The sequence below is a fragment of the Alosa pseudoharengus genome, unplaced genomic scaffold (genome assembly GCF_046254945.1).
Source record: "Alosa pseudoharengus isolate Yale_2024_CS ecotype anadromous, Long Island Sound unplaced genomic scaffold, YU_APseudo_1.1 YU_APseudo_1.1_scf_1, whole genome shotgun sequence".
Lineage (NCBI taxonomy): Eukaryota > Metazoa > Chordata > Actinopteri > Clupeiformes > Clupeidae > Alosa > Alosa pseudoharengus.
Genome location: NW_027468564.1, coordinates 12216064 through 12229574, shown reverse-complemented (window position 1 = coordinate 12229574; position 13511 = coordinate 12216064). Strand labels below are relative to the sequence as shown.

The window sequence follows — 13511 nt, the reverse complement described above, 5'->3', positions numbered from 1 at the left end:
AATTCCACCTCCTATGTCAGAGCTGGCTTTTTTAATAAGCCTGTTCAGTCTGTCAGAGCTGGCTTTTTTAATGAGTCTGTTCAGTCTGTCAGAGCTATCTTTTTTAATGAGCCTGTTCAGTCTGTCAGCACCCCTCAGCTGAATTCCACCTCCTATGTCAGAGCTGGCTTTTTTAATGAGCCTGTTCAGTGTGTTGGCATCCCTCACTTTCATGCCACATCCCCAGCACACCACTGCATACAAAATGGCTAGGGGGAAGCGAGACGGCCACCATTCAACCCGAAAAAAGTCATATAACCATTCCAATGACTCTGAAGCAGTTAAATGAAGGTAAATTAAGCTAAAAAACTTGCATATTAAGCTAAAAACCCTGCATAGTGTGCCTTTCAGTAAATATTATTACACTATAAGCCCATAGATTCATCTGAATTGATTCATTTAAGTAAATAGTATTACACTATAAACCCATAGATTCATCTGAATTTATTCATTTAATTAATGCAAAAAACCCAACAACTGATATATTCACTTGAGGTCACATACACACTAATATCATAGCATCAAAGAAAGAATGGAAATCAACTCAAAACTCCATTTGGCTCCTACACCACTACTGACTCTCTGCTGCCATCTCTCTCACACACTCACACACACACACACACACACACACACACACACACACACACACACACACACACACACACACACACACACACACACACACACACACACACACACACACACACACACACACACACACACACACACACACACACACATCATATCATATAACAACAATATCCATATAGTTACATATATAAGGAAGCAATATAAAATCCTAATAAAGACGTATTGTACAACAGATGGTGATAGATGTTAATACAGTGTCCACCCCAGTCCAGTCCACATGTCCATATGGTTTCTTACATGACAAAACAATACCAAATAGATACAACAGATCCTGACATTCACACAGTGTCCACCCCAGTCCAGTCCACATGTCCATATGGTTTCTTACATGACAAAACAATACCAAATAGATACAACAGATCCTGACATTCACACAGTGTCCACCCCAGTCCAGTCCACATGTCTGACTGACTCTGTCTGCGTCTCCATCTCAGTGCTGAGCTCCACTCAGGAAGAGGCTGTTTCCTGTGTGCTGCTGGTGTGTGTGTGTGTATGTGTGTGTATGTGTGTGAGAGAATGTGTGTGTGTGTGTGTCTGTTGAGCTCTCGTCAGGAAGAGGTTGTTTCCATATTCCAGACATACAGACTCTGGTGTGTGTGTGTGTGTGTGTTTTGGATCATGTCATGAGTTCCTGCACCACAGACCCCATCCAGAGCCATGGCTCAACACTTTACTAGTCCATGAACAGTTCTGCAGGATGAAGGAGAGAAGAGGATCATCAATCAGTGTTCATAACAACCAAGAAAGAGGATGACAGACAGAAAGAAAGACAAATATTAAAGAAAGAAATGGATGACAAGAGGAAAAGGGGGGAGAGGTGTGTGCTGAGACAGAAGGACACAACCAAACACACACACACACATGAATAGAAAAAGATGAGAGAAAAACGTTAACACATTTCTGTCACTCAACACATTTCAAACAAATAGGCTACCAACTTCAGAGAGAGGCATGAGGCATGCTTTGATGAAATGAGTACAGTGTCGCGGAAATCCATTTCGAGATATATTTATAGATGTGAATGCAGAGAAGGTCGAAAAATGACAAAATTATTCAATTTAAATTAAATTTCACTTATAGAGTGCCAAAACATTACACGTCTCATGGCGCTTTAGAGAGAGTTAAAACATTCAGAGAGAGCCCATGAGTAACAGGGGCGAGGAAAAACTCCCTAGAATTGGAGATACATATAAGAAGAAACCTCGTGCAGATCCATGACTCAAGGGCCTGAACCATCTGCCTAGGGTCAGTTACAGGGCAGTAAGGTCTGTATACATGATAAATGAAAGGTTAGTTAGGTGTAGGCTGCGCATTAAAGTTTGGATAAAAAAAGTTGATGTTTTTCTTCCTCGTTCAGGCGCTTGCTGTGTGAGAACAGGAGTTTCCATTTTTTACTTGGTCTGATAACTTTGTGTTTTGGCTTTTGGCCTCTTCAAGAAGTCATCATAAATAGGCTATCCACTCTTACACTGACTCTTTCCAGAGATGAAGGACTTATTATTTGAAGAGATTGAATTTCCAGAGATTGAAGTGACTTATTGAATGTAAAGGCGAGTATGTCAGACAGTGGCTCTGCGCAGCTTTTTAGGAGGCCAATATTTCCTTCACCCCCCTAAGAATTTTGTGAACTCTGTCCTTATCAATAGCGATAGCAACATTTTGTTCTGCTCATGGATCCCTGAGCAGAACAATTCCTTGGTAAAGTCATAAATATTGAAGCGAGAGGGAAGGAGAGGGTTTTTATGATTGGATTGTAAGGGGGAAAAGAGAGAGAGAGAGAGAGAGAGAGAGAGAAAGAGAGAGAGAGAGAGAGAGAGAGAGAGAGAAAGAGAGAGAGAGTGGGAAGGAAGAAGGGAGAGAGAAAATAACAGTTTTGTGTAAAAGACTGAGACAGGAAAAAAGGTAGAGAGAGAGGGAGGGATGAAAGATGGATGGATGAGTAAAAGCAGAGGAACACAAAGGAAACAGACAGAAGAGAGAGAAAGGACAGAAACTAAAAGACAGGCATGTTGGGTCTCATGTTCGTTAGATATTTACTCACTCTAGTTTCTCCAGTTTACAGTGTGGGTCCTTCACTAGAGCACAGAGCGGCTCTACAGCTGATGTGCTAATCGGGTGAGTGGCCCTCAGGTCCAGGTATCTCAGATTTGAGGAGGGAGACTTAAGAGCAGAGGCCAGATAGGAACAGCTCTTATTGGTCAGATCACAGTCTCTCAGCCTGAAACCGAGTTAAACATCTGAATATTAATCACCAATCCTCTACTCTCTCTTTATCTCTCTCTCTTTCTCTCTTTCTCTCTCTCTCCCTCTCTCTCTCACACACACACACACACACACACAGTCACACACACACACACACACACACTTTCACACACTTTCACCAATCACTGTCATACACACATGCAAACACATTGACCCTCCACACACACACATACAGACACACACAATCTACTCTACCTATACACACTCACACTCTAACCACCACCACAGCCACACTCACTCTCCCAGACAGACAGACAGACACACACACACACACACACACACACACACACACACACTTGAGCAAGGCACCTAACCCCTTACTGCTCCCCGAGCGCCGCTGTTGTTGCAGGCAGCTCACTGTGCCGGGATTAGTGTGTGCTTCACCTCACTGTGTGTTCACTGTGTGCTGAGTGTGTTTCACTAATTCACGGAATGGGATAAACGCAGAGACCATTTATACTTATAAGTGATGATTACCGTAGTTCCTCCACTTTGCAGTTTTGATGACAAAGAGCAGAACATAAAAGTTCCACTCCTGAGTCCAGCAGCTTGTTGTTATTCAGGTCTAGCACTTTGAGATTTGATGACCGTGATGTCTTCAGTGCAGAGGCCAGATAGGAACAGCTCTTATCGGTCAGATCACATCTAACCAGCCTGAAACAGAGTTAAACACCTGAATATTAATCACCAATTCTCTAGTCTCTCTCACTCACTTTCTTTCACACACACCTACACACTCTCCTGCCTCTCACACACACACACACACACACAAATTCACTACAAGAAGTGATGCTTACCGTAGTTTCTCCAATTTGCAGTTTTGATGACAAAGAGCAGAACATAAAAGTTCTACTCCTAAGTCCAGCAGCTTATTGTTACTCAGGTCCAGCAGTCTGAGATTTGATAAGCGTGATGTCTTCAGTGCAGAGGCCAGATAGGAACAGCTCTTATCGGTCAGATCACAGCTATACAGCCTGAAACAGAGTTAAACATCTGAATATTAAGGCGAGACACTACAGGTGAATAGGGTAAAATTTTTAACAAGCAGATATCACTATGAAACTTGCCCAGTTGATTACTTACATTAATATGAGAAAAAAATGTATTACAAGTTTGCTGTAATTTAATGTTTACATATGCAAATTAGGCATTATCTAATTAAATATGCGCTAATTTGCATACATTTTAAGGCACGAAACCTGAGCATTGGATACAGCCAGGTTCAAAATGATGTTTTCATTGTGTTCAGATATTAGATGGGAAAACATCTACAGAGGGATTTATTCTATTATTCTACTTTTGTTATCCTGTGAATCAGAAAATTATGTCACTAGCCCTAAAAAATCGCTTTTTTCCATGTTTTTAGGCATAAAATGTCATGTAAGTCAGGCTAGGAATAATATATCAACAAACCCCTCTGTAGAAATCTTCGACATATAGTTAGGCATAAGTCTAGAAAGTTTGGTGTATGTACGTGCTTCTGAAGTGGAGTTTTTGAGCTCAGAGTGTGAACGGAAACTCATTTTGAGAAAACAGCCTTGAAAGACAGCCAATGAGATTCCGTTCTCAGCCTAGACTCGCCTTTGAACTTTCGCGATTGGTTGCTGATACAAAGGAAGTGTCCATATATGGATCACATAGCGTGATACAGGAAAAACAGAGCTTTCCAACGGTAGTACACATGTTATGTTTTGGACCACGGTCGCGGGAGTGCATGCAAGGTTAGAATGCTAACTTTTGCTGAATTTAGGAGAAATATACAGGCGCGAGTAGACACAATATAATGAAATAAACACCTAAATGTGTAAATCGGACTTTTTTGTTGTAGTAGTGTGATAGAATACATGCTAAGGTAACATACTAGCTCAAAATCTCGAAATTGACCAGTGCATGAAAAAACTATGTTTTCACCTGCCGTGTCTCGCCTTAATCACCAATCCTCTAGTCTCTCTCACTCACTCTCCTCACACACACACACACACACACTCACACACACACACACACACACACACACACAAATTGCCCACCCCCATACACACACCCACTCTACATGCTGTCTTTACCCCCCCCCCCCCCACAGGAAAGAAAGATGATGCAGAGGGTGTGAAAAATGAAAGAGAGAGGTGAATAAAAGAGGGATGGACACAGAGGAAACAGAAGAGAAAAATAAAAAAACAAAATATGAAAGAGATGAAAAGAGGTTGGAAATATATATATATAGAGAGAGAGGGAGGGAGGGAGGGAGGGAGGGATAAAGGGACAGAGAGAGGAGATGAAAGGAGGTAGGAAAGACAGATAGGGCAGGAGAGGGGGTATGAAAAGAGGTTGAAAAGAGAGAGAGAGAGACAGAGAGGGCAAGAAGAAGAGAAAGAGACACACATTCACACACACACACACACACACCACAACCACACATACACACTCACACCCCTACACACACAGCACAATCAAACACACACGTACACCCCTAAACACACACCACAACCACACATACACACTCACACCCCTACACACACAGCACAATCAAACACACACGTACACCCCTAAACACACACCACAACCACACATACACACTCACACCCCTACACACACAGCACAATCAAACACACACGTACACCCCTAAACACACACCACAACCACACATACACACTCACACCCCTACACACACAGCACAATCAAACACACACGTACACCCCTAAACACACACCACAACCACACATACACACTCACACCCCTACACACACAGCACAATCAAACACACACGTACACCCCTAAACACACACCACAACCACACATACACACTCACACCCCTACACACACAGCACAATCAAACACACACGTACACCCCTAAACACACACCACAACCACACATACACACTCACACCCCTACACACACAGCACAATCAAACACACACGTACACCCCTAAACACATACACACACACCACAACCAAACACACACACTCACTCCCCTACACACACACACCCCACAACCAAACACACACACTCATTCCCCTATACACACACACCCCAAAACCAAACACACACACTCACTCCCCTACACACACACACACACACCACACACACACCATCCCCACACAAACTCATTACATGAAGTGGTGCTTACTGTAGTTCTTCCAGTTTGCAGTTTTGATGACAAAGAGCAGAACATAAAAGTTCCACTCCTGAATCCAGCAGCTTATTGTATCTCAGGTCCAGCAGTCTGAGATTTGATGAGCGTGATGTCTTCAGTGCAGAGGCCAGATAGGAACAGCTCTTATCGGTCAGATCACATCTATCCAGCCTGAAACAGAGTTAAACACCTGAATATTAATCACCAATTCTCTACTCTCTCTCACTCACTTTCTTTCACACACACCTACACACTCTCCTGCCTCTCTCTCACTCACTCTCCTCACACACACACACACAGAGTCACACACACACACATACAGACACAGACACACACACACACACACATCCTCCCCACACAAACTCACTACATGAAGTGATGCTTACTGTAGTGTCTCCAGTTTGCAGTTTTGATGACAGAGAGCAGAACATAAAAGTTCCACTCCTGAGTCCAGCAGCTCATTGCCATTCAGGTCCAGCACTCTGAGATTTGATGAGCGTGATGTCTTCAGTGCAGAGGCCAGATAGAAACAGCTCTTATCGGTCAGATCACATCTAACCAGCCTGAAACAGAGTTAAACACCTGAATATTAATCACCAATCCTCTACTCTCTCTCACTCACTTTCTTTCTCTCTCACACACACACACACAGAGACACAAACAAACACACACACACACACACACACACACACACACACCTACAAACTCTCCTGCCTATCTCTCACTCACTCTCCTCACATGCACAAACACACACACAAACACAGATAATGAAGATCGGTAGTTCTACTCAAACTACTTGTGCACGTAGGCTATGGAAGATTGGTCAAATCTAGCAAGTAGGAAAGTTTAAGTGGGTGACAAGTGAAAGTAAGACAATTGAAAAAGACCAACAAAAGTTAATGTTACTTTTGATATAGTACAAAGACACAAAACTGGTGCTCTTAATAGCGATTCTGTTGTCTTTGAAAGGTTCTCTTATTGACACATTTAACAGCAAAGCACATTTAACACCTGCTTTTACAAGGTGGAAATATTTAGGTGCAAAATAGACGTGCGCTTTCACTGGCAGTTTTTGTACATACCACGGAATACATAATTAGGTGCTCTTTACGCTACCCCTCCCATCTCTTTACGCTAAACTCCCACTTTCCCCTTGACCCTCCTATGAATGCATATGCATGAAACGGAAAAGCACAATTTGCTATTTCCAGCTCCCGCGACAGGCAGTCTGCGCTTTTAGCTCACACACACACACACGCACACACTCTTCACACAAACTCACTACATGAAGTGATGCTTACTGTAGTTCCTCCAGTTTGCAGTTTTGATGACAAAGAGCAGAACATAAAAGTTCCACTCCTGAGTCCAGCAGCTTATTGACACCCAGGTGCAGCAGTCTGAGATTTGATGAGCGTGATGTATTCAGTGCAGAGGCCAGATAGGAACAGCTCTTATCGGTCAGATTACATCTATGCAGCCTGAAACAGAGTTAAAAAATCGGAATATTAATCACCAATCCTCTACTCTCTCTCACTCACTTTCTTTCACACACACCTACACACACTCCTGCCTCTCTCTCACTCACTCTCCTCACACACACACACACACGACGGAGTGAGTGGGCAGACCCGAGCATTTGAGTGAGTGTGACTGTTGGCCGCCGTGCCAGGAACAGTGTTCTATCTGTGTTCTATCTTTTTCTCTCTCTATACTTTTTGTATTTTTCTTTATAGTGTTAAGGTTTGGTATTGCTTGGGTTAGTATAAATGTAAATGTAAATCAGGTTTCTAGGCCAAGTATACTGGTGTATACAAGGAATTTGGTCTCTGCATTTATCCTATAATTAGTGAACACACAGAGCACACAGTGAACACACAGTGAGGTGAAGCACACACTAACCCGGAGCAGTGAGCTGCCTTGCTACAGCGGCGCTCGGGGAGCAGTGAGGGGTTAGGTGCCTTTCGCAAGGACACTTCAGCCGTTCCTACTGGCCTGGGATCGAACCCGCAACCCTTCGGTTACAAGCCCGAAGCCCTAACCAGTAGGCCACGACTGTCCTTCACGCCGTAACAGGGGGGTGGGGTTTTGTTGTCGGTGTTGTTTTTTGTTTTACCTGGGCATCTGCTTCCATTTTTTGTTTGCAGCCGCCCCAGGTATGAGAGAGTTTCGAAAAACGTACGCGGCATCATGTTGTTAAAATAGCATTGATTGCCAGTGTGAAGGAATGTAACTTAGCTGTAGGAGATGTTAGGGCATGACAATATTCTGTCAGCGGCCCGCATGAACAATGCGATTGTGCTGTTTTTGGAAATGGTTGAGTTGGCTAATGAGCTAATTCAAATGATATTAGTGGTTGATTGAGTTGATTGAAAGTTGATTGAAAGGGATTAGTATTTGAGCTGGCTAATGAGGTGATTGAAAGGGATTAGTATTTGTTGGCTAATAAAATTATTGAAAGGGAATAGTGGTTGAGTTGGCTAATTAGTTGATTGAAAGGGATTAGTGGTTGAGTTGGCTAATCAGGTGGAAAGGGATTAGTGGTTGAGTTGGCTAATGAGGTGATTGAAAGGGATTAGTGATTGAGTTGGCTAATGTGCTGATTGAAAGGGAATAGTGGTTGAGTTGGCTAATGAGCTGTTTGAAAGGGATTAGTGGTTGACAGCATTTTGACCTCCGGCCTTCCTCTCTCCACTCCATCAAAGAAAGTGACCTTGTCAAATGTTCCCCCATTTATTAAAGATGAGGTTTTAGCAAAAACTAAACAGTGCTAAAAAGAGCGATAATCTAACAGATTTTAGCGGGACAGATAATGAGTATGAAAGCGATTTCTATGACTGTATCGTTACCTACAGCCTACGTCAGAGTGGGTTTGCTAGTCGCGATTACAGTGTGGACGACATAAAATCCTTTTTGACAAAAATAAAACATGTGAGAAATGTTCAGATTGACGACTACTTCCCTGATGTGGAGCAGTTCACCATGAAAACGAAATCTTTATCGGGCTGCTTTACAAATCCTGAGTGTTTCCGTCTCAAAAAGATAATGACCAAGATTAACGTTTTGTTAAATAGCAATGATTAATTTCCCATGTTTTATGATGGCGTGTACACAACTCTTCTACTTTTTTCTTTTTATCATGGGTGAAATTAGTATTGCTTCTTTAAATTGAAATGGAGCCAGAGAAAGAAGCAAAAGAGCTTTGTTTGAAACAATCAAAAAGAATAGATTTGATGTGCTTCTTGCTCAAGAAACACACACTGCCTAAATTGCTGCTGACTGGGCAAGAGAGTTTGATGTCTATTTTAAGTCACAACACATCCAATAATGGTGGAGTTGCTATTCTGTTCTCACAGACTTTTACTCCTATTTCCTACCAGACTGAGGAAATAGTAAAGAGTAGATTTCTAAAAGTCAGAGTCAGTTTGAAAATAATTTCTTTGTGTTTTGTTTGTGTTTACGCACTCACTACACCAATAGATAGAATGCTTTTCTTGAATATTTTAAAATATGCTGTACGCAATTGTGAATCTGAGGAATTTTTACTCCTGGGAGGTGATTTTAATTGTACTGAAAATACAATAGACAGGAATCATGTTGAGGCACTCATGCCCTCACACAGAAGGCTCTTAAGAGCTGATTAATGCAAATGAGCTTGTTGATGTTTGGAAGAATTTTTCACAGTACACATAAACAGTATGGGTTCACTCTTACAATAAGCTTTTGTCTTTGGTTAGATTTGACAGGTTTTATGGTGTTAAGCATCAGCTTCGCCTGTTTAGGAAATGTGCTATCATTCCAGTTGATTTTTGAGACCACAGTTTTTTTTTTTTGCTTTTTTCTTTAAGTTCTGTCAAGTCTAAAAGTGTGTGTTACCCGATGGCCATTTTAGAGAGGTGTTTAGACTCTTTTGGAATGATTTTAAGAACACAAAACCATCTTTTATCTCATTGCAACGGTGGTTGGTAAGGCACAAATAAGACAACTGTGTCAAGAGTATACATTTAGTGTTGCTGAGATGTGAGCTCACTTTCTTTATTACAGCACCCCTAGAGGCCAAATGAGACCACTTTCCTTGCATGTCCTCACAATCAGCTAATATGTCCATGTATCAAGTTTGGACTTCATACAATGAAGCGTTGCTGAGATATGAGCCCACTTCCTGTATTACAGCGCCCCCTATAGAGGCCAAATGATGCCAATTTATTACTGTGTCCTCACAATCAGGTTCCAAGTCCCTGTACCAAGTTTGGACTTCATACATCAAAGCGCTGCTAAGATAGGAGCTCACTTCCTGTATTGCAGCGCCCCCTATAGAGGCCAAATGATTCCAATTTCCTAGTGCGTCATCATAATAAGGTAACAGGTCCTTATACCAAGTTTGGACTTTGTACACCAAAGCGTTGCTGAGATACAAGCTCACTTCCTGTGTTACAGCGCCCCCTATAGAGGCCACATGATGCCAATTTCCTAGTGCGTCCTCACAATCAGATACCAAGTCCCTGTACCAAGTTTGGAGTGTTAGCCCACTTCCTGTTTGGAGGCTTCATCGCCATATTTGATTGGCTGTCACAGGCAAACAAAAATGAAATTAAAAGATCTGATAAGTATCGTTTGTGCGGCTCGGTCTGAAGATCATCTCCGACAAGTTCTGTGAAAATCGGATGAAATTTGTAACCGCTGAAACTTTTCGTAGAGTTTGGACTAAATCAAATATGGCGGAGGTCCAATATGGCGGAAAGTGATAGGATGGGGGTCAATGAAGTCAAAGTCAAAGTCAAAGTCAAAGTCAAAGTCAGCTTTATTGTCAATTTCTTCACATGTTCCAGACATACAAAGAGATCGAAATTACGTTTCTCACTATCCCACGGTGGAGACAAGACATATTTTACCAATTTTAAGTCCACAGACAAACATAACATTCAAGTAAACAAAAAAGTAAGTAAATAAGTAAATAAGAGGGCACATATAATGAAAAAATAAGAGCAGCAAAATTTGGTTGAAATTGTGCATAGACAGTCAATAAAATAAAATACTAGTGCAAAGTCAGGCCAATAAGAGGCTGAGGTAGTTCTGTTTGACCTAAGTAAGAAATAAAGTGGCATAGTGGTGCAAGTTATGTAAGAGCAGCAGAAGTGTTGTGTTTTCAGGACAACAGCAACAAGTTGCAAAGTGTACAAGTGTGCAAGTGGAGTGGTGCAGGCGGCCATTGTGGGTCCAATGTCCAGGATGTTATGTAGCTGAGGGTGGAGGGGGGAGAGGAGGGAGAGAGTTCAGCATCCTAACAGCTTGGTGTATGAAGCTGTTGGTGAGTCTGGTAGTGCGGGAGCGCAGGCTTCTGTACCTCTTCCCAGAGGGCAGTAGATCAAACAGATTGTGAGCGGGGTGACTTGCATCACTCACAATTTTGGTCGCCTTGCGGGTGAGTTGGGTGGTGTAAATGTCCTTCAGGGAGGGGAGTGAAGCACCAATAATCCTTCCAGCTGTGTTCACTATGCGCTGCAGGGCTTTCCTGTTGTATTCAGTGAAGCTTCCGCCCCACACAGCGATACAGCTGGAGAGGATGCTCTCAATGGTGCCTCGGTAGAATGTGGTCATGATGGCTGGTGGAGCACTTGCTCGCCTGAGTTTCCGCAGGAAGTACAGGCGGCGCTGAGCTCTCTTCGCCAGTGATGCTGTGTTGGTGGTCCAGGAGAGGTCTTCACTGATGTGCACCCCCAGGAATTTGGTGCTGCTCGCTCTCTCCACCACAGCACCGTCGATGGTCAGTGGCAGGTGTTGGGTGTGACCTCTCCGGAAGTCAACAACAATCTCTTTGGTCTTGCTGACGTTCAGCAGGAGGTTGTTGTCCCTGCACCACGTGGTCAGATGGTCGACCTCCAACCTGTATTGAGTCTCGTCGCCCTTGGTGATGAGACCCACCAGAGTTGTGTCGTCAGCAAATTTCACTATGTGATTGTTGCTGTAGGTTGCAGTGCAGTGCAATGAACTCTGTATGGTCAAAGGATTCAGACACTACCTCAATTGTGAAAATCAGACAAATGAGTCAAGGATCACACGCATGAACGCATGTCCAGTATTGAACTGATGGTGGCGCTAGAGTGTTCAATGCATATGCATATAAATTGCTGTGAGTGATTGGGACAGTGTCCTGACTAATGGTATCGAGTTTTGTTATGTTAACTCAAAGTGCAACAGAGATGTTAGTCCACTTCCTGTTTGGCGCTTCATCGCCATATTTGATTGGCTGTCACGGGCAAACAAAAATGAAATTGAAAAATCTGACAAGTATCGTTTGTGCGGCTCGAGAAGAAGATCATCTCCGCCAAGTTCCGTGAAAATCGGATGAAATTTGTGAACACTGAAACTTTTCGTAGAGTTTGGACTAAATCTAATATGGCGGAGGTCCAATATGGCAAAAAGTGACGTAATAGGGGTCATTGAACTTAGGTCGGTCCAGGGATTCCAACGGTGCCTGATATGTGAAAATCGGACGCACCGTTCAATGGTCACATCCGTGAATGCAATCCAGGTTCGACCCATTGGTGGCGCTAGAGTGTTGGGCATAGAGTTCTGTAAATTGGTGAACGTGATCATAGGACAGTGCTGAATCAGTGTGCCGAATTTCATAACTTTAGACCCAGCGGTTCAAGTTTCGGCCAGATTTTGACCTGTTGGTGGCGCTAGACGGCTGGGTTTAGAGGTCCGTAAATGAGCGCGAGTGGTCAGTGGAGTGTCCCGAAACTTTCTGCCAAATTTCAGCACTTTTTAGCCATGCGGTCTATGGGCTGCCATAGACTCCAATGGCAGAAGTATAATAGGAAAAGCTAGTAACTCAATGGGTGCCTTCGCAGCTTCGCTGCTTGGCCCCCAATAATGACCAAAATGGTAAATGGTAAAATTCCACAAGTCTCCATTGACATTAGTGCACCGAAGGTTCACTCTGGTCTGCATAAATACTCTGGCCTTGCAATAATCGAACGCGGAAGTTGTCGAACGTTTGCGCCTCTCGCTCCGCTTTAACCCTCGCTGGCAGTAATTACTTTTTTCCCCAAAAAGGGGACTTGAATGACATAAAATCATGGAGACCTGTGTCAATCATCTGTACTGAATATAAATTGCTATCTAAAGCATTGGCTAATAGATTGAGTGAAGTTGTGGAGCAGGTTATTCACCCTGTCCAGACCTAATGTGTGCCAGGTAGGCTGATTCAAAACAACATTTCATTTATCAGGGATATATTTGATGTAGGCAAGCTGTTTAGTATCCATTTATCAAGAGAAAGCTTTTGACCGCGTCAAGCACAACTATTTGTGGAGTGCTCTGGCGGCTTGGTTTTTGCCCTGAGTTTATTGACATGATTAGAGTTCTGTACTGTGACATTGAAAGTATTCTAAAGGTTAATGGCGACTTGTGTGCTCCTTTTTAAAG

General features: G+C 42.9%; 2 protein-coding genes across 5 annotated transcripts in view; one reads left to right on the top strand and one right to left on the bottom strand.

Annotated features, from left to right (window-relative positions):
• The window catches only part of LOC143136317 (NACHT, LRR and PYD domains-containing protein 3-like), a 286890-nt gene that overhangs the window by 38417 nt on the left and 234962 nt on the right, over positions 1 to 13511 (top strand). The gene's annotated exons all lie outside the window — the stretch shown is intronic.
• The window catches only part of LOC143136386 (NACHT, LRR and PYD domains-containing protein 3-like), a 37753-nt gene continuing 24731 nt past the window's right edge, over positions 490 to 13511 (bottom strand). For 2 of the 4 annotated variants that reach the window (XM_076297087.1, XM_076297105.1), the window contains 7 exons: positions 7385 to 7561; positions 6470 to 6646; positions 6078 to 6254; positions 3750 to 3926; positions 3430 to 3606; positions 2732 to 2908; positions 490 to 1380 (listed from right to left, as the gene is read on the bottom strand). In XM_076297087.1, coding sequence (XP_076153202.1) covers positions 1353 to 1380; positions 2732 to 2908; positions 3430 to 3606; positions 3750 to 3926; positions 6078 to 6254; positions 6470 to 6646; positions 7385 to 7561 — 1090 coding nt within the window. In that variant the 3' untranslated portion in view covers positions 490 to 1352. The remainder of the gene's footprint in view (positions 1381 to 2731; positions 2909 to 3429; positions 3607 to 3749; positions 3927 to 6077; positions 6255 to 6469; positions 6647 to 7384; positions 7562 to 13511) is intronic. The other 2 variants (XM_076297097.1, XM_076297113.1) reach the window with 2 other exon arrangements.